The sequence below is a fragment of the Lycorma delicatula genome, chromosome 9 (assembly GCF_047948215.1).
Source record: "Lycorma delicatula isolate Av1 chromosome 9, ASM4794821v1, whole genome shotgun sequence".
In the NCBI taxonomy this organism is placed as follows: domain Eukaryota; kingdom Metazoa; phylum Arthropoda; class Insecta; order Hemiptera; family Fulgoridae; genus Lycorma; species Lycorma delicatula.
Window position 1 is genome coordinate 97,989,884 of NC_134463.1, and position 24,724 is coordinate 98,014,607.

General features: G+C 33.2%; 1 protein-coding gene and 1 long non-coding RNA gene across 5 annotated transcripts in view; one reads left to right on the top strand and one right to left on the bottom strand.

The window, feature by feature from the left end:
- Window positions 1–246: 246 nt before the first annotated feature.
- LOC142330103 (uncharacterized) lies at window positions 247–13,115 on the bottom strand. 4 transcript variants are annotated; one of them, XR_012757684.1, is made up of 4 exons: window positions 12,793–13,073; window positions 3,183–3,365; window positions 1,646–1,832; window positions 247–743 (listed from the first exon to the last, which is right to left on the bottom strand). It is a non-coding gene; the product is annotated as an uncharacterized LOC142330103 (long non-coding RNA). The 4 variants fall into 4 exon arrangements; XR_012757682.1 differs by having other exon boundaries at window positions 3,132–3,365; window positions 12,793–13,068; XR_012757683.1 differs by lacking the exon at window positions 1,646–1,832 and having other exon boundaries at window positions 3,132–3,365; window positions 12,793–13,055.
- LOC142330102 (ribonuclease Z-like) overlaps window positions 4,991–24,724 on the top strand; it is a 40,819-nt gene continuing 21,085 nt past the window's right edge. Inside the window, exons 1-4 of the mRNA XM_075375167.1 lie at window positions 4,991–5,201; window positions 10,981–11,096; window positions 14,572–14,754; window positions 20,714–20,853. Coding sequence (XP_075231282.1) covers window positions 5,060–5,201; window positions 10,981–11,096; window positions 14,572–14,754; window positions 20,714–20,853 — 581 coding nt within the window. The 5' untranslated portion in view covers window positions 4,991–5,059. The remainder of the gene's footprint in view (window positions 5,202–10,980; window positions 11,097–14,571; window positions 14,755–20,713; window positions 20,854–24,724) is intronic.

Below are 24,724 nucleotides of genomic sequence, written 5' to 3' on the forward strand. Positions count from 1 at the left end.
TTATTATTTGGCAATTGTATTTTATATTTCTCTCTACAATAAATAAATAATAAATTTATTATTTCTTTTTTTAATTTATTTTTTCTCTCTATAATAATAAATTTGGTTTTCTGTTTTGAAAGTTATGTTATGCCCAGCTTTAAATTTGTTACTTATTTTCTTACAACAAAAACTATGTTTTAAGTATGTGGGTCTATATAAAAGTTTTTGTAATTTTCACTGGCAAAAAATAAAAATTCAGAACAATATATGCATTTCAATTTATGTACAGTCATCAGAAGATAAAGGAGAAGGATTAAAAATACAAATTCAGAACAAAACTAAGATAAATGTAAAAGAAAATTAACAAATATTAAAATAAAACTGATAACTCACAAACCACCAAAAACATTAAAATTTTAGTGTGTTAAAAATTATTACAATTGTTCACTGTAAACTGATAATGTATGTTTGGTGCCATATCCAAAAAGCTGTAGATAATCTGAGTTAGGTCATTTCCAAAACTCAAGATAATAAGATTCTCTGATTTTCAAGATAAAACAAAAGTGTGAAGTGGTTTCCTTTTGTCTTCACATCAAATAGTGTTACATGTTAGCATGCCAGAAACACAATTGATGTTTAGTTCTGCAAGTAACAGCTTCACTGAGTTCATCATAGACTGGCTGAATAGTGAATATAATTACTCTCAGAAGAAGCAAATCTGACTAGTTTATCGTGTATTTCAGATGGATACATGGTTACAGCTGTAAGAAAGATAGATACATAGCATAAGCCAACAAATTAACATACTCCTTTCAAGATTCAATGTATGTTATGACATACATGTGGTGAAGCACAAAGGGTTTGGGCTGATGGTACAAAAAAAAACCAGCTTATATTAAGGGAACCAGTTAATATGATTTAATTTTGTTTTTAATGAACACTCCAACTCACAAAGTTTTAATGTAAGTTAATCAAGTTCAAGTTCAATGTTTTCACCATTTGTAACTCTGCATATGACTAGATGATAATCTAACACTTACCAGGTGTTTAGAGGCATCTGCAGCATTATTAGACCAACAGCTTCAACAATTCTCTGTTTTAAATCATCAAAATCTTAAACTTTTCTTTGGTACACACAACTTTATTAATCCCCATGCAAAAAAGTCCAAAGGAGTGAAATCTGGAATCTAGTTGACCATGCAGTTGGATCTCCTTGTCTGATCCAACATTTGGGGAAAGTATTGTTAAAGAGCAACATAACATCTTGATGAAAGTGTGATAGAGTACCATTCTGCATCTCAGGCATGTCAAGGTACATCTCGACTGATTACTAGCGACTACAATTGGATTGTGAGTTGGCTTGCCTGTGCAAGCTTATTCAGCTGACCTTGAAAGTTTACAGAAAAAATCTTGGAGATATTTCCTGTTGATTGGATCTATATTTAAGACATTATGACAACTGGTTTTTTAAATATAGGGCATTACTTTTGGATATCTGTAACCCAGACATTCTGTGTATGAAGACATACTTTGCCACTATTCTGAAGGGAGAATGATATGTTACATTTCTGAATTTAAAAATACAGGTAGAAAAATATCTTATTGTTGTGTTCAATAAATATTTATTATTATTTTATTTATTAAATTTATTTTTTGTATTTACTTGTGTAAATTTTTCTTCTACTGATGATTGTTGAACAACTTTGAACTTCTGAATAAACAAAATTTCCTCCTAGTTTTAGAGTTTAATTTTTTTGTGAACATATTCATTTTTATTTCAATAAATATGTAACAAAAATATATACTTTATGCATATATATATTGTAATCAATGTTGCTGATACTTCTTACCTGAAATATATTAAAAATTACATTGAAAATTATAAAATATACCAATATTATGATGTTGGCATATTAGTGATATTAGTTGTCGGCAATATTGGCGATGTTGGCATATTAGCATGTGATAAAAATGAATATGTGGTTTTATTTTTTGCTTTTTTCTGTAATTTTGATAATCTTTTTTTAAGTTTCTGGTTATTTAAACTAATCTTATTTCAGATTAGCCATTTATCTGGTTTCACTTGTGGGCCCCAAAAAGGGGATGCATTCTTTAGTAAAATTTAGCCTAAGTTTTAAATCAAGCCAGCAGTTACCTCTCTCAGCATGTTGCTTAAAAGATATTTCAGCTGTTCTTTTATTAAGTGAATGTGAGAAGAAAACCAAGAACAGATTGATTGAATGATGTACATCATTGGTCGCAATGTCAAAGGTTCATAAACATAGTAAATCTATGACTGTTAAATCCATTTTAAAAGAGTAATCAATCTGTTAAAATTGGTCTTAATAAAATAATAATAATTACTGTTATCTTTTCTGCCAAGATTACTATAGTTTCTATGTTGAGTACTATTTTTCTTTCTTAGCTTCATTCTTTTATTACATGTTGATTCATTTTGGAATAACTTCATTGTCAAAACTTATTGTACTCGTAGTACAATCTTGCAATATAATTAGTTTTGACAATGATTTGGTTCTGAAGTGCATCAACATGTGATAAAAGATTGAAACTAAGAAAGATAAACAGTTCTCAACATAGAAAAAAATCAATTGGTTGTTGTAACTGACTAGCTGTAATGTCTAAATAGATTAAAAATATATGTATGGAAAACAAAAATACACTGTTTCAAAAATTCTGGATCCTGGTTTCATGATTATATTTAGAAATTTTTCTTCAAGTGGGCACAGAAATCTATACTGGACCAATAATAAAGAAAATAAAATACATTTTCACAATTGACATAAAAACATAAATGTGATAAAAATAATTATGTTTAAAAGTAAAACTAATTCAATAAACACAAAATAAAAAGTGGGAAATACAACTTCTGAAATTCAAGACTATTCTGGAAAAAAAATTTCAGTAATTAATAATAAATCTTTTCTTATTCTTTTACTTTAATTGTATCAAATGATTATAATTCTGCTGAAAAGGTTATGACTGCAACTCTGAATATTGTTTTCCTCTGATAAAAATTCAGTCTGCTAAACATAGTTATCATTAAACAATCAGGTAATAACATTAATTGAAGAATTTAAAGTACAGTTATATCAGATAAACATTGAATGACTGAGAAAACTAGAACACACATGTTAAATTTTCCCAATAAATCTAGAGTATCAATCTTTCCTGTAACTAACTTCATTCCCTCTTTTAATTTGGCTTTACTTAATTGTGAAAAAACCTCAGCTAAATATTTAAAGCCATCTCCATCTGTATCTAATGTTTTACAAAATTCTTCATCAGGCCTAGATTTATGTGTAGAGGTGGTGGTAAAATAATATGATCTGCTTCAACAAGGGGAATATTGACGTTTTCCTTTCCTGAATGAATGAAAGTAAACAAAAATATTACAGACATACTTATTAATTATAAAAATTAAGTTTTAATTTATAAATACTTAATTAGTTAAAATATTTCATAAAATTGTTTCACGATGGAGTGCAATAAAACACAGCGCCAAACACACGCAACTTAACAAATCTTTATGTTCAGCAAAATAATAATACCAAAGTTGTTGTGTCATAAAAATTGTTCACTAAATTTATGGCATCACTTATGAAACAATCTTTATAATATGTGTATGATAAAACTACTACCACAAGTAAAGAACACAGCAAGTCATTCCAAGAGCTGAGCTCACACTGAGGAAAATTTCATCACGTTGAATTACTCATTACTTGACTCGCTGACATGTCTGGCTTGACATGAAATTACTATTATATACTAAATACAGCTCCACAGCATCAAAATATAAATCAAATGTGAATAAGCAAACATACAGACATACTAACTTATTTGTATTGTTTATTGCACGAATAATGGAATAAATAAATTAAAGGGGTTGTAACTTAAGACCATTATGTGACAGGTTGTTTCAGAATACATATTCAGATTCAGCATATAAAATACTATATAGAATCCCTAGTCCCTTTTCAGTTCCAAATTTTATGTCAACTAGTGCAAACAGTGGTATAACACAACAGGTATTTTTCAAGTACAATATTTTACTTATGAAGAATGAATATACACACAAAAATATTCACCCTGAGTCCCTGATGAATTAAAGAATTTTTCAGATTTATTGTTACTTTGAAAAGCATCCAAATTATATCCATCCATTGTCATGAACTGAAATATTCCAGTTCTTCCAATAAGAAAAAATCGAATCATCCCTCCTAGAGAGTCAATCAGTAAAAAACATACGGTTATCTGCATGTTCCAATCATAAAATGGAATATTGAACAACACATTTCTAGTAAAATCATAATGATATGAGGACCAGGTTTACCTATTATCTTAGCACCTTAATATCTCATATTTAATTAAATTTATGGTTAAATATATTTATAATTAAATCAGTTAATTAATGTCTATAAATATATTTGTATTACATAGTTAGTTTTAATCACATTCAAATATTATTCAACTAATTATATCTCATTTATTCAACTTCAATATTAATCACAACAGAAAAATATAATAAAACAAATCTTTATTTTGGAGGTTCAAAAAAAGATATGACATGGATGAAATCTATATTGCTAATAACAGTTTTCTAGTTTGGTGTTAACATTTAACACTCTTGCTTACCAAATGTAGAGAGTAATCTTGACAAGGTTTCAGCAGATATTTTTAGTTTCATTAATAAACTGGATAAAGCAATATTTTTAATAAAATATTTGATGCATTAAAATAAAAATCCTTTAAAATTGTTATCTTTTCATCATGTCAAAAATAAATGTAACAGTGATTGTTTTCCATTGAATTATAATAATGATAATACAATTAACATATTAAAAAACCAATTTACATAAATTATTATTATTATATAATTAAAATAACTATGTCATATGATATGAATGATTAAAATTTTATCAGATAAGATTTTACTGTAAAGCTTAATTTATTAGTTTTTAAATAATAGGAATGAATGTTTCAGTGAAATATAGGTTTTTATCATTAAGTATTTTTTATATTTTATTCTAGTGACATATGTTGTTAAATTTATATAGACATGTGGTTAAATTTGGTGTTAATATTTTTATTTTTTATTAATTACGTTTTTTCAAATTACTGGGAAATAATGTTTCTTGGTACTGGTGCCTGCTATCCAACTCCAAGACATGCTCTCTCAAGCCTCATTTTAAGATTTCCAAGTATAGTTTTATTCAAATTTTATTCTAGTAAATAAGTGAAAAAAAATTATATCACCAACTTAATTTTTGTGTACCATGCCATTTTAAAGAACTTGTTTTGGCAAGTGAAAAAAAATTTCAAGCTGTCTTTTCATTTACAGTAGTGTTTTACAATTTTCAAAATCATATCAGTAATAACAATAATCAAAAATTTTACTTTCATTAATTTTTAACCAATTCAATAAAAATTAACATCATGGGGCTAAATATTGTTTGATTTTTGCATTATAAAAGCTGAATAATAATAATAAAAACAATAATAATAATCCCCACATGCGGAAAACAACACCTACGTTCCACGTCCAGGGCGGCAACAGCTGTACTTACATATAATACAAATAGCTGGCTAACATGGTTCCGAGTAAATTCCTCAGATATCCTTTTCTTTTGACCTGCTTCCGCTTTCAGGTCACCAAACGGACTGGATTTATCGGCTACCTCCAGATCATGCACAACTAAACGAATTGGAAGTGAACATATCATATTTAGAGCTGGCGATGTGGCGGTCACGGTCGAGGTTATTTTCAGGTGTAACGGAGGCCTTTCGGTGTCCACATGCCCCCCGCGATGGCAAGCATGTAGTTAGGTGCCCATGTTTTTCGGCGCATGGGAGCCCTGAAAACCTCGGTGTGTAGGGGCCTGGAGTCAGTGCAGAGACTGCGCATCCGCTCTCTGCCAAGACATATGCCGGTTCCACCGAAGTACCGGAACGGACCTCCAGGGTTGGTAGCCCCGGAGTGGGGGTGTACCCCGGCGGCTAGCCTTACTACAGAAGGGATTAGTAATCATGCAAGTTGAACAACAATCAAACGTGGCAGAGGGTTCACGAAAACACCCTCGTTTAGAACCAGCCGTTTCGCCTGAGGCGAAACGGAGAAAGAATGCAGATTCTCGTCGTATTGAGGTTGAGGCAAGAAAGAGCTTGCAAAAAGCTTTTTTCAAGAGCAACAACCTTTACCGAAACCTAAATACCTAGTGATTACAAAGGAAGATGGTAATTTCTCGAGGGTGAGTCCCTTTCTCATTTTCTCATTGCTCGGAAAATAAATAAATGTGCAAGAGGCCCTGTTAAGGAAATTAGAAAAACCTACACTGGACTTCATGAAGAGACTGTAAATGATGCTCAGTCTCAGAAGATCCTAGGGCTGAAAAAGATTGGAGAATTGGTTGTGCGCGTCGATCCCCATGGCACGCTCAACACCTCTAGGGGTGTTGTGGTCTGTCGGGATCTTTTGAACTGTTCGGAGCAAGAAATTGTTGAAGAATTAGCATCACAAGGAGTAATAGAATGATGCCGTTTGAACATGAAAAGGAATGGCGAGGTCCTACCTTCAGCCTCTCATGTTCTCACATTTAACCGGCCTACTTTGCCGGAGAAGGTAAGAGCGGGAATACTTCGATTGGATGTGCGGGGATTTGTCCCGCAGCCAATGAGATGCTTCAAGTGCCAACGCTTTGGCCACATCGCTGTTAGATGAGAAAGACCGAAAATATGCGTGTGCGGTGATGAGGTGCATGAAGGAGAGTCGTGTAAGGAGCCTCCTACATGTATCAATTGCAAGGGACAGCATTCATGTAGATCCAGGAATTGTCCTGTCTAGAAAGACGAGGTAGCTGTACAGGAAGTTAAAACCCTGCAGAAAGTCAGCTACCTCGAAGCTAAAAAGATAGTAAACGCTCGCAAACATAGAGCAACAACAACTTATGCTCAGGCTGCGGCTGCTGTTCCTGCTCCTACTCCAGTTGCTGTCGATGAAAGCCAGCTCATCAGCAAACTTACACCCACTTTGGTTAACATGATTGAAAGAATTATTGAAAATAAAATGAAGCCTTTCAATAGTAAAGAACCTGTTAAGCCAAAGATATTAGTACAGCCTCCTGAAGATAAATCTCCGAAAGTTGCTCTTGTTCAGAAGAAAACGGACGCCAAATCAGAAGCCCACGTCCGTCTTTGAGAGATATTAGATGACGGGCAGAAGAAAGTGACAGCTTCGCAGTCTGTTATGGAGGCTCCCAAGCCTCCTGCAACTGAGGTGGCCTCTAAACCACAGAGGCCACAGAAAACCACATGGGGGGGCAAGTGTCCCTCCTTCCAGGGGCGGTGCGATTCCCGTGTCAGGGGTCGGTCAGGTTTCCGCCTCTCAATCAGCGCCGATCCAGTCGTCGGCGGCTTCGGTGGACTCCAATTCGGAGACCGGAAGCTATACGGGCGACGACGTTCTCCACGAACACGAAGCTGTTCGCAGTATGGAGAAAAAAAGAAGGCTGGCCGAAAGGAAAACCATAATTTAATTTAAAATTAGCGAGTCGATTGTACAATGGAACATTAGTGGATGTTTTTCAAACATCCATGAGCTCCAACGGTTGGTATATGATGTAGACCCGATTTGTATATGTCTGCAAGAAACACATTTTTGCCGAAATGAAAATTTTCAATTAAGAGGATATGAGATATATTTCGGCGATATCAACCGCCAAATGTAAGAGTTAGAGGTGGAGTAGCCATATTAACATAGACTAGAGCTACCGCCGAAGCTGCTGATCTAAATGCAAACCTACAAGCGGTCGCCATTAGGATGAAGCGTCCGCTTCAGGTCACTGTCTGCAGCATAACTTGCCGAATTGTGATTGGAATGAGGATGACATAGCACGATTAATGTTTGAGCTTCCCCCACCTGTTTTACTGGTGGGTGATTTTAATTCTCTTTGGGGATTGGATCGAGTAGATCCCCGCGGAAAAGAATTGGAAAGGTTCCTGATGAATTCTGAACTTATTCTTTTAAACGATGGGTCAGGAATTTTTTTCAGTGCCAGAGATGGATCGGCGTCCTGTATAGATCTTGTAATTATAAGCGGATCGATAGCACCGAGGTACACCTTCCATGTTTTAGATCATTTGCACGGAAGCGATCATTTCCCGGTGCAAATTGTAACTGATGTTACAGGGAAAATATACACCATCTCTAAAAGATGGTTGTTTGATAAGGCAGATTGGACGAGCTTCACAGCTAGGACGATACTCCCCGAAACAACTGGAGTTATCGGAGACGATGTCGACGCTATCACAAATGCGATACTTGACTCGGCATCGAGATATATTCCCAAAACAACTGGAAAACTTACGAAGCAACCCGTTCCATGGTGGAACGATGAAATTAGTGAAGCTATAAAAAGAAAGAAAAGAGCGTATAACGCCCTTATGAAACGTCCTAAGACAGATAATCTTATTGCCTTTAACAAATACAGGGCGTATGCAAAACGTCTCATGATAAATTCAAAGAAACGAGCCTGGCAGGAATACGTGTCATCCATTGACAGAATTACTACTGCATCAGACGTTTGGAGGAAAATGAAAGCAATTTGTGGGCGTAAAAACTTTGCTCCCATAACTAGCCTTCATGATGAAGATGAAATTAAGAACACTCCAAACAAAATCGCAGAGTTATTATCCAATCACTTCGAGAAGGCCAGCAAAACGGCTAACTACGATGAAGATTTTCGTACGAAAAAAGCAAAACTTGAAGGTCTACTAAATTTCAGAACTGAGTATAATTACTCATACGATGTACCATTTAAAATGGAAGAATTCGTGAAAGCGTTGGAGAAAGCAGGCAACACAGCTGCTGGTCCGGATAAAATCCATTATAACATGATCAGGCAGCTGAATACCATTGCAAAATGCAGATTATTAGAACTGTATAATCAAATATGGAGGGATGGAATGTACCCGCAGCAGTGGAAAAAAGCACATGTTCCAGTACCGAAGAAAAATGATAATTTAACAGATCCCAATAGCTACCGTCCTATTTCTTTGACATGCGCTATGGGAAAAATACTTGAAAAAATGATTAATAATCGACTCGTTTGGCTTTTAGAAAAAGAAAACCTGATATCATCATATCAATCAGGTTTTCGGCAATACCATTCTACCACCGATCAAACGATCAACCTAGAGAATATTATATACAACAGCTTTATTACAAGGAAACATTGTGTCGGAGTCTTCTTTGATCTTCAGAAGGCTTTTGATATGATCTGGCGACATGGAGTAATGGTCCAGATACATGAATGGGGCATTCGTGGCAATCTGCCAGTCTTACTCAGCAACTATATGAATGACCGTACTTTCCAAGTACGCGTCAACAATGAATATTCATCTGAAAGAATCTTGGAAAATGGAATACCAAGGTTCACCGCTTAGCGGTACCTTGTTTACCATCGCCATTAATAAATTGATATTTTAGCCATTCCAGTAGAAATCAGCAAAAGCGTCTATATTGACGATTTGGGAATTATGTATGCCAGCAACAAGACAGCTATGGTGAAATACAAATTACAACGGGCGATTGACGATCTAAATGAAGTTGCGAAGAATAATGGATTCCAATTTTCATCAGAAAAAACGTGCTGTGTACACTTCTGTAGGAAGAGAATTCCTCACCAAAGTCCTACGTTGATAATCGGCAATAATCCAATACAATATAAGGATAATGTGAGATTTTTAGCACTGGTATTGGATAAATCCCTTACGTGGGGATTACATATACAGAACTTGAGTGATAAATGCAAAAAAGACCTAAACATTATAAAATGGCCAAATTATCTGCTGTGTGCTTCAATCAAGAATTAGCAATCAGTGGAATAAATTTACACATGGCAACTGTTAGGCGCCAACTTTGTACACCTAGACGGAAAGCTCATCAGCCAGCTAAAAAGCAGCGTTTAACATCAGGAATGAACAAAAAAGATACTTGTGAGCCAAAGCACATGATAACTGGACTAAAGAAGACCAGAAAAAATGTTATGTTTTGCAAAGAGTCACATTTTTAAGTTCAGGGGCAAAGAGTTCCATACGTTAGAAAAGCATCAGATGAAAATACATCACTGGTTCATATCCAACAATGAGTTAAACATCAAATAAAAAAATATTTTGAAGTTTTTTCACTTGAAGGTTCTTTTTCATTACTCCCAGTAGATGGTATGTTGAAAAGTGATGGATACATCAAGAATCTGAAGGAAAGGGTTGTGAGACATCTTGCAAACAAATTCTCACAAAGCAACAGAATGTTCCAGCAAGAATTGGAGCCATGCCATACTGTCAAAAAAGTGGAAAAAGTTTTTGAAGGAACAAAATATTAAAGTGCTCCCGTGACTGAGCAACTAATTCCTAAAACTTAAACTCACTGAAAATCTTTGGACAGTAGTCAAAAAAAGACTCAAAAATTAATTTGTACTACAAATATTGAACTCATTAAAACAGTAATGTCTGCATGGTTTCAAAATGAAGAAATCAAAAAAATGTGTTATACCTTTGTTGAATCGATGCCAGATCATGTAAATGAAGTGATTACGATTAAATTACCACATATTAATTATAAATATAATAATTATTATAGTCACAAATTGTACAGGTATGATTTTTTTTGTAATAAAGTTACTTTTTAATTAAACAACATTTGTATTTGAATTAATTTGCACACCACTATATAGTTACTTGTATTTTATTGTTTTTTTTTTAATTTGTGACAAGGCCTAAAAGGCTAAGCCTTTAAATCCTGATCTTTGGTGACTTTAAGACAAAAAAAAAGTATACTGATACCAGGATCATTTTTTTTAAACATGTTTATCCTCTATATTAACATGATGTTATATAGCATCTTTTTATATTGGTTATAAATTACTATCGGCTATAAATTAATTTATTTTATAAATCAAGGAATTGGTATTTATATTGTTTCAGATGGAGAAGTATTCTTGTTTGACTGTGGTGAAGGAACACAGCTACAACTAGCGAAAAGTTTTGTCAGACCTACTAAGATTACTAAAATATTTATTACACATCTACATGGCGATCATGTGAGAATAAATTTCTTCATAAAGAAAATTTTGTATATTTGGTATTAGTTATTTATTATTAATCTGTTAGTGTTTAAAATTTTTGAAAACCTTCACTGCGCATTTGAATATAGTTTCACTAAAAACTTATCAATATCTTAGATTTGAAGTTTCTGTATTTAGTAACCTCACATTCCATTCATTATTTGACATTTTTATAGTACTTTATTTAACCCTGGAATCAGCAATGTTGCATTTCAAAATGCAGTTTTCCAACAATCAATGCTTACTTTTTTTTCTTTAATGCTTCTATTTGTAGAAGTTTTGAAAACACATCATTAGATGTTGGGACATAACTTTATTACTTTTAAACTTTGTTAAGCACACTTTTGTTGATATAACCAAGCTTTTATGCACTATTTGAAGTTAAGAGAATGTTTGTATTATTGTTGTTGATGGTAAATAATACACAATATTTTCTTTAGTCTAAAGTGTTGATTGTATAGATTGTTCTGTTTCATTTTATTTGTAAAGATGCATAACAAATTGTTAAAAGAAAGTGATATGTTTTTATACATTGTTTGAAGCTTATAATTCAGATTTTCTAGACATTGGTGAAAATATATCTTTTCATCAGAGAAAAATTAGAATTCATATGCTCAAAACTGCTGAGGACTTAAATGTTAAGAAGAGCAACCAAACCAGAAAAGAATATATTTTATTTACTTCTCATAAAGATTTAAAAAAAAATCAAATCAAATTGAACCTAAACTGGTTAAGAATATAAAGCTGCAACCACAAAAATGGAAACAAAGCAATGAAATTGGAAATATGAAAGAGCCAATGACCTTGAATGGGATGTTGGGGGTCGTGAATGTTTGTCACCTCTTAATTATTTCAAACAATATTATAACCATGACTTTTGTGAATTAATTGCAACACAGATTAACAGTAGCGGTCTGCAAGAGACTAATAGGGTTGACTTAAAAACAAATATGAAAGAAATTAAACAGCTTGTGGGAGCTAGTGTAGTAGCTGGCTGTTGCTTCCAAGATTATGTTTATATTACCGTAGTAATTTTAGAGTTCCTGTTGCCACAGAATTACCATGGAACAGATTTTTCAAATTGCAAACCAATTTGTATTTCATTGATAACCTAGCTGTGACTGAAGAAATTAAAGAGAAAAACAGGGTTTGGAAAGTCAACCAGTAATTGACACATTCAAAAAAAGTCAACAACCTTACCTTTCCATTTGAAGTGACCCAAGAGTGGTTGCTTGAACAATTAAAAAAAAATTGAAACTTACCCACTTGTTTCCTACATGCTTCAGAACCTTAACTAATTTTGTTTTTAAATCTTTTATTTAAGCAGCCATTTTTGTTATGGTGTGCACACCTACTTTTGTGATTCTAAGGGTTTACAGAAAAAATCATAACTAAAAATCTATTGGTCCTGAAAGGATGAAACAAAAAGCAGTTTAATCATATTTTCTCAAGGTAAACGATTGGTCAAGTGGTTTATTTACCTATCTCTCTTCTTTCTGTGAGAAAATACCAATAAATTTAAACATGAAAAATGGTCAAATTTCACTTTGGTAATATTTTTCAAGAGGCAGGGATGGCATACACAATTTGAATTATTATTTTATATGTAGGTATGTATATTTTAGTAGTTTTAGCATAAATAATATTAATGGTGATATATTGATATACTTACCTCTAAATTTTTATCAATTTCTGAAAACTATTTTTTTTTTAAAAATTCAGATTTTGGCTTCAAATAACTGATGAGGCTGGTGATAAAAATCTCAAATTTGCACAAATTGCGTTGTTTTTGTAGATGTTTATGACAAATAAAAATGTTTCTTGTGTATTGTACTAATAAAAAAGTTTTAACCTCTCAAAAATCATGAAAAACCTGTTAAAAGGGATACAATTTAGACTCGCTAAATAAGAGCTCCAAGAGTTTTTTTGTCTTCTTTGCACTTTACATTTTTTAATATATTTTCTTATATTTAGTCCCTATGTTGTTGAAGTTGACGTTTTACATATTTTTAAAATAATTTTTTTGAAATTATTAATGATAGGTTGTAATTTAATGATAACTTAACCAATAAAAAAATAATTTCCAATTTGGGAATTATTTTTTCTAAATTTTTAAAATTTGCAATTTTATTTTTGAACCAATGCAACTGAACTCAAGATTAGTTGATATTTTATGTTGGCTAAACGTAGCCCAAACTGAATAATATAAGGTTATGTTTGTATCAAAAAAATTGTGGATAAAAAAAAAACTTGTTTGTTGCTCGAGGTATGTACATAGTACCATACCATGACTCATCACATACGTTAAACGTTAAATAATTTAGATTGTGATTTACAATTTATTTATTGACATCATACACGCCCGCTGCTAGTGTTTATAACAATTTTGTTGTGAATTCTAGATATGAGTTTTTACTTTTACTTATGTCTATGAAATTTGTTTTTTTTAATCATCTTAAGAGAAATAATGGAAAGTAGAAAATTATCTGGTTGGGAAAACAAGCAAAAAAATCAGAAATTATGAAGAAAAATCAGAATACTTTGGATTTATATATAGTGCCGAGCTTGAAAAATATTATAATCTGAAATGAATCATGATAGTGCTAATTGCTGTGCTGATAATATTGTGAATGAACCATCAACAGAAAACAATGAAAATGTATTTGTTAAAAATATTATGAATTACAATATTAGTGATTGGTTGGAAAATTTAAACAAATATATGATTGAATAATTTGTTATTGAAGAACCCTGCAAATATTCTCAAAATGCAGAAAAATTGTGTTTTTCCAGTCATTATTTCCATAGAATTGTGAATGCATTCAAATATCATGGTTAGTTTATTCATAGAAAACCGACAAAGTTTATTGTTTTTGCTGCAGGATTTTTGGAAAAACTCCTGTTAATGTTAACTCAAGAGGGAGTTAGTGATTGGCAACATATTTCACCGATTTTAAAGTGACATGAGCGAAGTGGTGAACATTTTGAATGTTATGTAAAATGGATGGAAGTAAAAATTTGTTTGAAAAAAGCAATGACTGTGAATGTTGTGTTAAAAAAAAAACTGAATACTGGGATAATGTCTTGAAAAGATTAATTTCAGCGATATTTATGGCGGCAAAGCAGAATTTATCTTTCAGATGATTTTCTGATAAGGTTAATGAACACCACAATGGAATTTTTTTGAAAATGTTAGAATCTTCTTGCTGAGTGTGATCCAATTATGAAGAAACATTTATCCATGGCTAAAGAGAAATCTAACTGGTCCACTACTTGGGAAAAGATATCCAGAATGAAATTATGGAGTTAATCTCCATAATATACTGTAACTGCAGATATTTAAGATATCTGCAGTTACTTAATGTTTTTAGAAAGGGGCAATTTCAACTCTATGCATATGCATGTTGAGAAATGGTTTTATTTATTCTAATGCCTTTGTATATTTCTACAGTTTTTTGGATTACCAGGATTACTTGCCACAATAACTGCTCATGTAACAGGATCAAACTCTGTTAACTTACCACCTAAACACAGATTGAATCATACAGTTCATGTATACGGCCCACAAGGATTACGAAGTTTCATGCATCATACTTTTCTACTTTCAGAAAATACTGTTAAAATAAAATACAAGGTAATATATTATTATATTTATTATTTTCTCTTTCATTCCCTTTAATCTGTTCTTATATATATATTTGAAATTATCTGAAATTTTGTATGTAAAAAAACTTTCCACCTACATTAGTTACATGAATTGATAAACGTATTTATTTATACATTTGACATATAAACAGTTGTAATATTTTTTTTCTTTTTGCGTGTTAATGTAAACAAATTAAATTATCTATTTTTCTTATCATCAGGAACATGAAAGAGGAATTGGATTAAATTAAATATTCAAAGAAGGAAACTTAGCTTTAACCCGATAGGCCGCGGAGCCAGTAATTCATTCCTTTTGTACCTTTATGTAGGATAAGCACAGATCTTAGATAGAGTTGCTAAAACATTGATCTCTACTTCTCTAGATTAGATGAGCTAATATAGCAGTTGACCCAATTACTATAGTATCTAATCTAAGAAGAAATCAAGAATAGGTAGATACAGGTAAAGTCCCCTTGAACCCACCGGGTTGGTCTAGTGCGCGTAGTTTAGTAACATCTTCCCAGATCAGCTGATTTGGAAGTCGAGAGTTTCAGTGTTCAAGTCCTAGTAAAGGCTGTTAATTTTTTATGGATTTGAATGCTAGATCGTGGATACCGGTGTTCTTTGGTGGTTGGGTTTCAATTAACCACACATCTCAGGAGTGGTTGAACTGAGACTGTACAAGACTACACTTCATTTACACTCGTACATATCGTCCTCTGAAGTAATACCTGAATGGTAATTCTTAGAGGCTAAACAGGAAAAAAGAAAGATAAAGTACCATTGAGGAACTTATCCCCTTGGGTAATCACTGGGGTAATTTATTATATTGCCTTGAATGAAAGTAACAGGAATAGTATTTCACAAAGGCTGACCAATTTTGTTTATGAAAAATTACAGAATCAGCAAGGTAGAGTAAAATGAACTTTTTAAGGATGTGAACTGGAAGTGCAATAAGCCCTTTCTCTGTTTTGTTCCATTCCTTTGTTTCTTGTACCTAATTTTATTCAACATACTGTTGGAATTTTCTATAAAAAAGATGTTTAGTATAGTTAAATCGTCTGCTTTCTTTCTTTGAATCCTCAATTACAATATTTGCTTCAGTTGCTCTTGTTATTTTTCTTGCATGAAGTATATTCTTGCATCAGTTCACTTGAAAAATGTTTCTGACTAGGTTTTTGTAGGCTACTGTCAACCAGAATGTAAGTTGTTTGTAACACGATAACATACTTTAGCTTGGTGTACAACAATCCTAATTGTTTATGGTTATTACCTCTTCTTGTCATCTATTCGTACTAGTGAAGTAAACATCTTTAAGCATTCTAATATACCTTGAAGTTTCTGTGCACTTATAGACTTATCTTTCAATACTACTACTTCAGATTAATACAGCGCACACATCCAGTTTATATGGATTTTCAGTTTTTGCTCTTCTTTTGTTACTCCCAACATATAGTGCTACAGATTATTTACTAAATAAGTCAAGGAAGCAAGTGATTTCAAAGTAGATACAACATTTTAATAGGAATTATTTAGATGTTTCTGCTATCTATATTGCCTGAGCCATCTGATTAACTCATTTTCCAATTAGCACTACAGAGCAGTGGATCATTTTCATTATTATTGATATCACTTTAGAAGTAAGATACAGTGCGTTCGAAAAGTAACTATACATTTGTCATGCACTATTACAATGATATGTAATGTCAACTTATCTTACAGAAGTTGTTGGAAATGAGCATCCAAACATATTTCTACACATTTCTTTTTGCTCTTCAAGACTCTCACAAGTTTTCATGTGGAAGGTTCTTGATGAAATCATGAATATTAGTTAGTCCCTGGAGCCTGTCAGGATCTCCTCAATAATCACTACTTTTTAAATAAAATCAAAAGTAAAAATTCAGTGGTGGGTTTAAGTTGGCGAACAAGGAGGCCACAAGCCCTTAAAAATGATTCGATTCCAAAAACCTCTTTTAGTATCTTCATTGATCAGCTCTATGAGAGGTTGCACCATCTTGAATCCAAGCATTTTTAATTTCATCCTCAGTTAGCTCTCTCATGAACTGGTAAATGATTTCACAATAATGAGCTGAATTTATTGTTTCTGCAAAGAAAATTGGGCTGATTATTATTATCTTTTCTTTTTCCTGTTTAGCCTATGGTAACTACCGTTTAGATAATACTTCAGAGGATGAATGAGGTTGATATGCATGAGTGTAAATGAAGTGTAGTCTTGTACATTCTCAGTTCGACCATACCTGAGATGTGTGGTTAATTGAAACCCAACCACCAAAGAACACCGGTATCCACGATCTAGTACTCAAATCCGTGAAAAAATAGCTGGCTTTACTAGGACTTGAACGCTGGAACTCTCGACTTCCAAATCAGCTGATTTGGGAAGATCCATTCACCACTAGACCAACCCGGTGGCCTTGATTATTATTATCTGGATATTCCAGTCCACACCCTTAGTCTTCTGTTCTTGTAGAGGAATTACACATACAGCTTGTGGGTTGTTAACAGACCATAAATATGAGTTCTGTACATGCACATACCATGGTAAATGGAACCATGCTTCATCATTATAGAAAACACAGTCTAAAATATCATCAGAATTGTCCATTAGGAACTGTTGAAACCATTCACATATTGAAATCGCTTTCCATTGTCTGTGGCCAATAACTTTTAAAACTGCTTTCACTTTTATGGGATAAGTCTGAGCTTCTTATGTACTGCTTTGTGTACAGTTGCAAATCAGTTTTACTTTGTCAGGCCAACCTTTGCATGAGCTTGATGGGAATATGTTGCATAGCAGCTGATATGTCTTGCATGTATTTTAAATTGATAAAGTATTATAAGGTTTTTATGCTGCAAAAATTGGTCGCTTTTTTTTTTTAATTATATCCTTTACATTTAACATAGATTATACCATAAAGATTATAACACTGTGTTGAGTACCAACTCTTGATCCTATAGCTTCCAGAAATAAAAGGTCAAAAGTTCTTTGAATAGACCTAATTAATGACCTCAAATGCATTCCGCTAGTAAAAATCATCCCTACAGTCACAGTGAAGATATTGGCACAATTTAAAAATTAATATCTGCAACTTAAATGCTCTGCTAAATTCCGATGTCAGTGAAGATGATCTTTCCAGTCTGTTTTCACAGATTCATTAACCCTTCCTAATAACTGGCGATTTCAATACCCATCACTGTTCATGGGGCTCGTCATGTTCTTCCCAAAGCACTACAGTCGATCAGCTGAGGTAGAACTTAGATCTGTGATTATTGGACAATGTGTGTCACGTTTATGTCATCTTCATCTGATACATTTTCGTGCACATTGATCTGTCCTTGTGCTCAGCATCCCTACTTCCACGTCTTACCCGGCACATTTTGAAAAACCTTTTTGGAAGCAATTACTGACTGATCTTAGTTGGTAACAGTGATTTGCCTCAGAGTCAGCTACGCAAATGGGTGGTTCGGAAAGCGGACTGGATTGGATACAAGGATTTAATTGGCCAATAAGATTAGAGTGGTAGTGCAACCCACCAACTTGCGAAGTTTACATCTGATACTCAATAGCGTGAATGAATTTATTCCTCTAACATCTGGAAATCCAAGGGGGCTGCTGTTCCTTGGTGGGATGAAGACTCCAGGAATGCACTAAGGGATTGTCACAGAGCTTTATGTAATTTTATTCTAAGACCTACAACTGAATTGCTCTGCGCCTTCTGCAATACGAGGGCTGTATGCAGTCATGTTTTGGTGTGCTAAACAAAATCATGACTGAATTATGTCAATATCATTTGTACAACTCATTATCTGTGGAGGAAAGTTCAGGCCATGTGTGGTTCAGGACAGTCGCTGTAGCTGATTGGACTGGAATTCAACGGCATCCTCATCACCATGCCATTTGATGTGGCAAACACATTTTGAAACTCATTTAAATCAGTTTCACATACATCATCATTCTGTCCTGAGTTTAGGAGCTATAAGTTGCAGGTAGAAAATACCCTGTTTGTAATTGGAAACTCGCCTATTGAATTAAAACATACCTTTCTGTTTTGATGAGCTAATAAGGTATGTCTTGAATAATTCCGTGACACTTCCACCGGAAATGATAATATCAGGTTCACCATGTTATCACACTTCCCAGATACTGTATTACAACATCATTTGTGTATCTATAACAGAATATTTTCTGACCAAGTTTTTCCAGATTCTTGACCAGAAGCATTGATGATTCCCACACTGAAACCTGGTAAAGAAAAATCATGCCCTTCAAGTTATTCTATCTTGTTGGAAAGCTAATCTAGTATGCATTTTGCGCTTCTACTGAGCTCTAGTCTATTCCTGCTTAGACTACGGCTGCATAGTTTATTCTGCTCAGTCTCTACTGCTCTTAGAATGCTTGATGCAGTTCATCATTCATTCATCCGTCTTGCTACAGGTGCATTTCGTTCAAGCCCTGAGGTAAGTATACTGGTGGACAGTGGTGAGACATCCCCTTGGAATAGATGAAACCAAATGATCTGCCCAAATGTAACTTGCATTAAAGTGCAACTGAATCATCCAACCTTTGATGCAATGTTCTCTAACCTGCATTTTAATCAATACCAGGAACAGCCAAGATGTACTACTTTGCTCAGCATCAGAGGAGGTTTTCTTAGTTCTTACTGTTGCTTCATGTTATTACATCCCTTGGTGGTCTTCTCTTTTAAATTATTGGTCTTTGTTGATATTATAAGAAAAACTGAAATCCAGTTACATTATAAGAAAAACTTTATAATATTTTAAACACCATAAATCATGATAATATAGTTTATGCAGATGGCTATATACCCTATTACTTTTTTGGTTGTGCTTTTGCGGTTGGCAACAGAACATACATGTTTGGCCTTCCCAACAACATCAATAATTTTGTCGCAGAACTGTATGCTACTAATAAGGCCTTAAATATAATTAGTCCATCACATCAACAATTACTTGTCTGTTCAGTTACCATGATTGCCCTGCAGGCAATTAGTGACATGTACTCCATCCAGACACTCTGTTGGCCATGAGATACAATCTGTTATTTCTGAAATGACTCTGCATAACTCAAGTGTGAGCTTCTGCTGGATCCTCAGCCATATTGGCATTTCAGGCATTGAGCACACTTATCATGCGCCAAAAGATGCTTGTTTTCAGCCTCCTTTTATTAATCGTGTTATTTCTGACGATGATGGCTCGTGATGAGTGGCAAAGTGAGTAGAATGCTACCATCAACAATAAACTTCATCCAGTTAAAGACCCTGTGTCACCATGAAGCTCTTCATCCAGGAGCAACCGATGAGAGGAAGTTGTTATTTGCCATTTGTAAATAAGGCACTCTAGGCTCACTCAAGGACTAGTCATGACTCTGACTGATGTACCTGTTTTGTGTTCGCTGCCACTGCCAACTGACGGGTATACCACATATTTGTGGAGTGTGTCTGTTATACACCATTGTGTCAGAAATCTAAATTTGGGGAGTGATGTGACTGTGTTATCAAATACCGTTCTATTTCTTAAGGCCATGCATCTGTGTGCAAATATTTGATTATAACTGTAATGTGTTTCTCCATTTATGCTGTATGGCTTTACCAGATAACAGTTTTGTAGTTTTATGTATTTTTAATATTATTTTTATTGTGGTTTTATTTTACATGTATCATTTCATTTTGTCTGTTTAATTTTTAATTGTTTACTATAGTAAATATTGTGTCCAGGTGCTGATAACGACACATCATTGTGTCACAAGAAAAAAGAAAAAAAAATTGTTGACTAAAATAACATAATGGCTGAATTGTCTGTTAGATAAAAAAAGAGCTAAGCCTCCTAATCATCCACCAAAACAAATCTAGAATTTTTTATTATATTATTTTTTTACAAAATCTAAAAAGTGTTACTTTAAAAATTTTCAGATTCATGAGTTACGGATACCACCTGAATTATTTATTAATAGGCCTCCTGTACTTGATATAGTGGAAAATACATTGAATTGTTCAGCAAATATTGGTATAAGAGGTAGAGATATTTATGAAAAAGACAACATCTGGGATATGTAAGTATTCAAATTCATATTTAGCTTCATTTTTTTTTGTGCTGGTATTTCATGTTTCTCTTCTCAGTACAGGCTTGTGTATAATGTCCATCATTCTTTCTGTGATGCTTTAAACACCCTTTTAGCGCTTATAGATTATAAATCACTTGAATTACAACAGATACCAGTCAAATTTGCCTTATCAAAGTAATGATGTAATCAGTCAGCCAGTTCCTAGCCTAATTAAAGAAAAGATATCATTTGTGGAACTGAATATTACCTGCATATTGGTGTACCAGCTCATATTTTCTCAGGCAGATTAGCTCTGTTGTACGTTAACACATGCAACACAGTAGGAAGAATCTCGCCATTTCTCCTCATGGTTAGCCTGTGGCATTGAATCACTCCTTGATTTGACATTTACCCCACTATTTCTTCTTTGGTACAATTAAGAAGATCATGGCAAACAACTCTTTTTAAAGAGTATTATGTTGTTGAACTCATCGATCTTCTTTAAAGCTTAAAGTTTTTAGCATTGACTGTCTTTTACGGTTTCGACGTACAAACTATTGAAAATCTTATGAATTTCCTTGACAGGACTTGTAGCTGAGTTTCCATTCTCTCTCGTAATCACTAGGTACCTTTGATCTGGGCCCATTGTTGCTAAAGAAAGCTTCTCAACTCCTCAGATCTTTTCTAAGTCTGTCTGTATGTAAATTTACTTAGTTTCCTCTATGCTTATAGCAAATTGCTGTTTCTTAATGAGGGTGTTTACGTGCAGCATCTGCCACATTGAGTTGTTCAAGATTCTGCATGAAAGTTGATCCCTTCTCTAACAAGGATAGCCGCTGGGGTACACCCACTCCAGAACTACTAACCTTGGAGGTCTGACATGGTACTCCGGTGGAACCGGCATATGTCCTGAATTATTATTATTTAATATTTAAAGATCATAATTTGTATTTAAAGGTGTTTAACTCACCTGAATGAAAATGAAGATAGCAAAAATTGAAGATTACATGGATAATATCAAAAAGTAGAAGTACTGTACACTAAAGACTAGAAACACAATGAAAATTTGATGGGTATTTATATATCCATTCGGCTTTATCACTGATGCGAATGCATTATCATTCGATAATTTTGTAATAAACAAGTAAACATTTCTGAAATAACAAAATGGAAATTATTGTAGAACAAGTGATTCATTGGTTTTATCATTTGATAACTGTGAAATAAACATATTACAATATTATCAAGCACATGTATTGTATCACAGGCTTTATCACCGATGCAAATTCATTAGCACTAGATGACTTTGAAATAAGAAGTTAATTAGTAAATAAGGTTATTGCAATGTCGGCAAGCATTTTTATTGTTGATCAAGCGATATGATGTATTTCCAGCATGTGGAAATTTTTTTTATGGTGTCAGCATTTAATTTTTTTTTATCTGGGTCAAAGGTTAATTATTTTTTCCTGGGATCAAAGTCAACGTCATACCTGGGTCAAAGGTCAAGGTTGTTCCAGGTCTGGCAAAATAATAATAATATTATCAAGTGCAACATAGCTGTAAGTAAAATTAAATAGCCACTTTGATGCCTAAAATTATATAACCACTATAGCCTCTTTATATGGCTTAAAATTATATAGGAATTTCAGTAAGTAAAAGCTTACTTTTTATACAATTGTAAGAATTAGATATAAATAATTTTAAAATACTATCTACGGCTTTTCTGATCAAGGTTATTCCTTAACCCTTCCAGGTGATTGTTGAACCCCTTTCTTTTCTGTATATGCGAGTACCCTACATGTAAAAAACCAACTACAACCAATTTTAATTTTTTTTGGGTAATCAGAAAAAACTTACAAAAATTAGGAAAAAATAGATGATCTACTTTCTCTTAAGATCTATTATTGTTTTAAATTAGTATTTGTTTGTTTTTATTTGAATTGTTTTAAACTGTATAGCATGGCTTAAGATAAGACTTTGACACTTATTATTTTTACTATATTACAAAGATGCATTAGATTAAAGTAGTAGGTACAACTTAATTATGTAAAGATAAAAGCAGTAATTGATTTCATATTTTTTACCAATTATTACAGTATTGTGGTAGTAGCTGAAAATTTGAAAATTTTTTGTGCATAATTGAAACTACAATGTTGGGTACTAAACATGGACTCATCAGTAACTTCCTCCATAATCATCACCAATAAATAAATAAATCATCACCATTATTGTGTAATTCTTTTTCAGTTCAATTCTTCATAACCCTCTGAATTCCCTGTACTCCAAAAACCTGATTGTAGAGCTGAAGCCTCTCATCAAGCATCTGTTCTTCTTTGTAGTGAAGGTTAATAAGAAGCTGTTTTACAACAGATACTTTGATTTCAGCCTTACTAGACTCAAATACTACAAACTGATTTTGCGTCTCTGCTTGAAAAATTGTAAAATGGTTCCTCTCTAACCAACTGTTTTCCCTGACTTACAAAATATCAACATGATCTTTTGGCTTTCTGAAACTGAATATGCCAATTCCCCTGGTTGTTTCAACATAATCTCTGAATAGGTATTCCAATCGCAGACATAACTATCTTTTCCAACTTTAAATACAATAATAATTTTTCTAATCATATACAAGGGGTTACTGGGTTACAAATAAAATGAAAATTTCTATTTTTTTAAATAATATAAAATTAAAAAAATAAATGTTAAAAGAAAATACACTTTGTTGCCCTCCTATATCATTGTAGCCGATTTGGATCGTAAAATGTGACATGACAATGTTTCATGTTTGGATATAACAGCTGTACAACTCTTACCTTACATTTTTATTACTTACCTAATTCCTTGTACTATATGTCTTTTGCCTAAGAAAAAAGTAAGTAAATATTTTAGGCTGTAAGCAACATATTAGGCTGTAGTTTTATTTTATTTCACATTTTATTTAAATATTATTTTAAGTAACTTTAAAGACCACGCTATAATTTTAAACTCCAATTATTTAATACGAGGGTTATTTTTTTTCAAGGTCCAAACGGTCATGAAATTAAAACCAAAGTGAAAATAAAAAGTTTTTTATTTGTAACAAGTATTTAGTTACGCTATTTCTCTTCATAGTCACCACTCCGATTTAGACATTTGTCGTAGCATGGTACCAACTTTCCAATACCCTCGTCATAGAACGGAGCTGCCTGTGTTTTCAGCCATGTTTCTACGCTGGTCTGCAGCTCAATGTCTTTGCCAAATTGTTGTCCTCCTAGCCAGCGTTTCATGTGAGCAGAGGTGAAAATCAGATGGAGCCAAGTCCGGGCTGTATGATGGGTGATCAAACACTCCCCGATGAAAACGCTGCAAAAGTTTTTTTGTTACAGCTGCAGTGTGCGGCCGAGAATTATCATGGAGAAAGACAATGCCTGATGACAACATTCCTCTCCGCGTATTCTGAATTGCCCTTCGTAGACGTTGAAGAGTCACCTAGTATGAGGCTGCAGTGATGATCATCCCATGTTCCATGAATTCCACCAAGAGCTGCAGATCAGCATAGAAACATAGCTGAAAATACAGGCGGCTACGTTCTATGACAAGGGTATTGGAAAGTTGGTACCACGCCAATTTAGACAAATGTCTAAATCGTAGTGGCGACTATGTAGAGAAATAGTGTAACTATGTAAGTACGTTACAAATAAAAAATTTTTTATTTTCACTGTGGTTTTAATTTCGTGACTGATCGGACATGGAAAAAAAATAACCCTCGTACATTGTTTGTAAAATAGATTTAATTTTAATTTGATTATAATTTAGGATCTGAAGTAAAATACTACCTCTTCAAATATGTAAGAAAAACTAAAATAGAACAATATTTTCTTTAAATAATTGGATTTAAGTA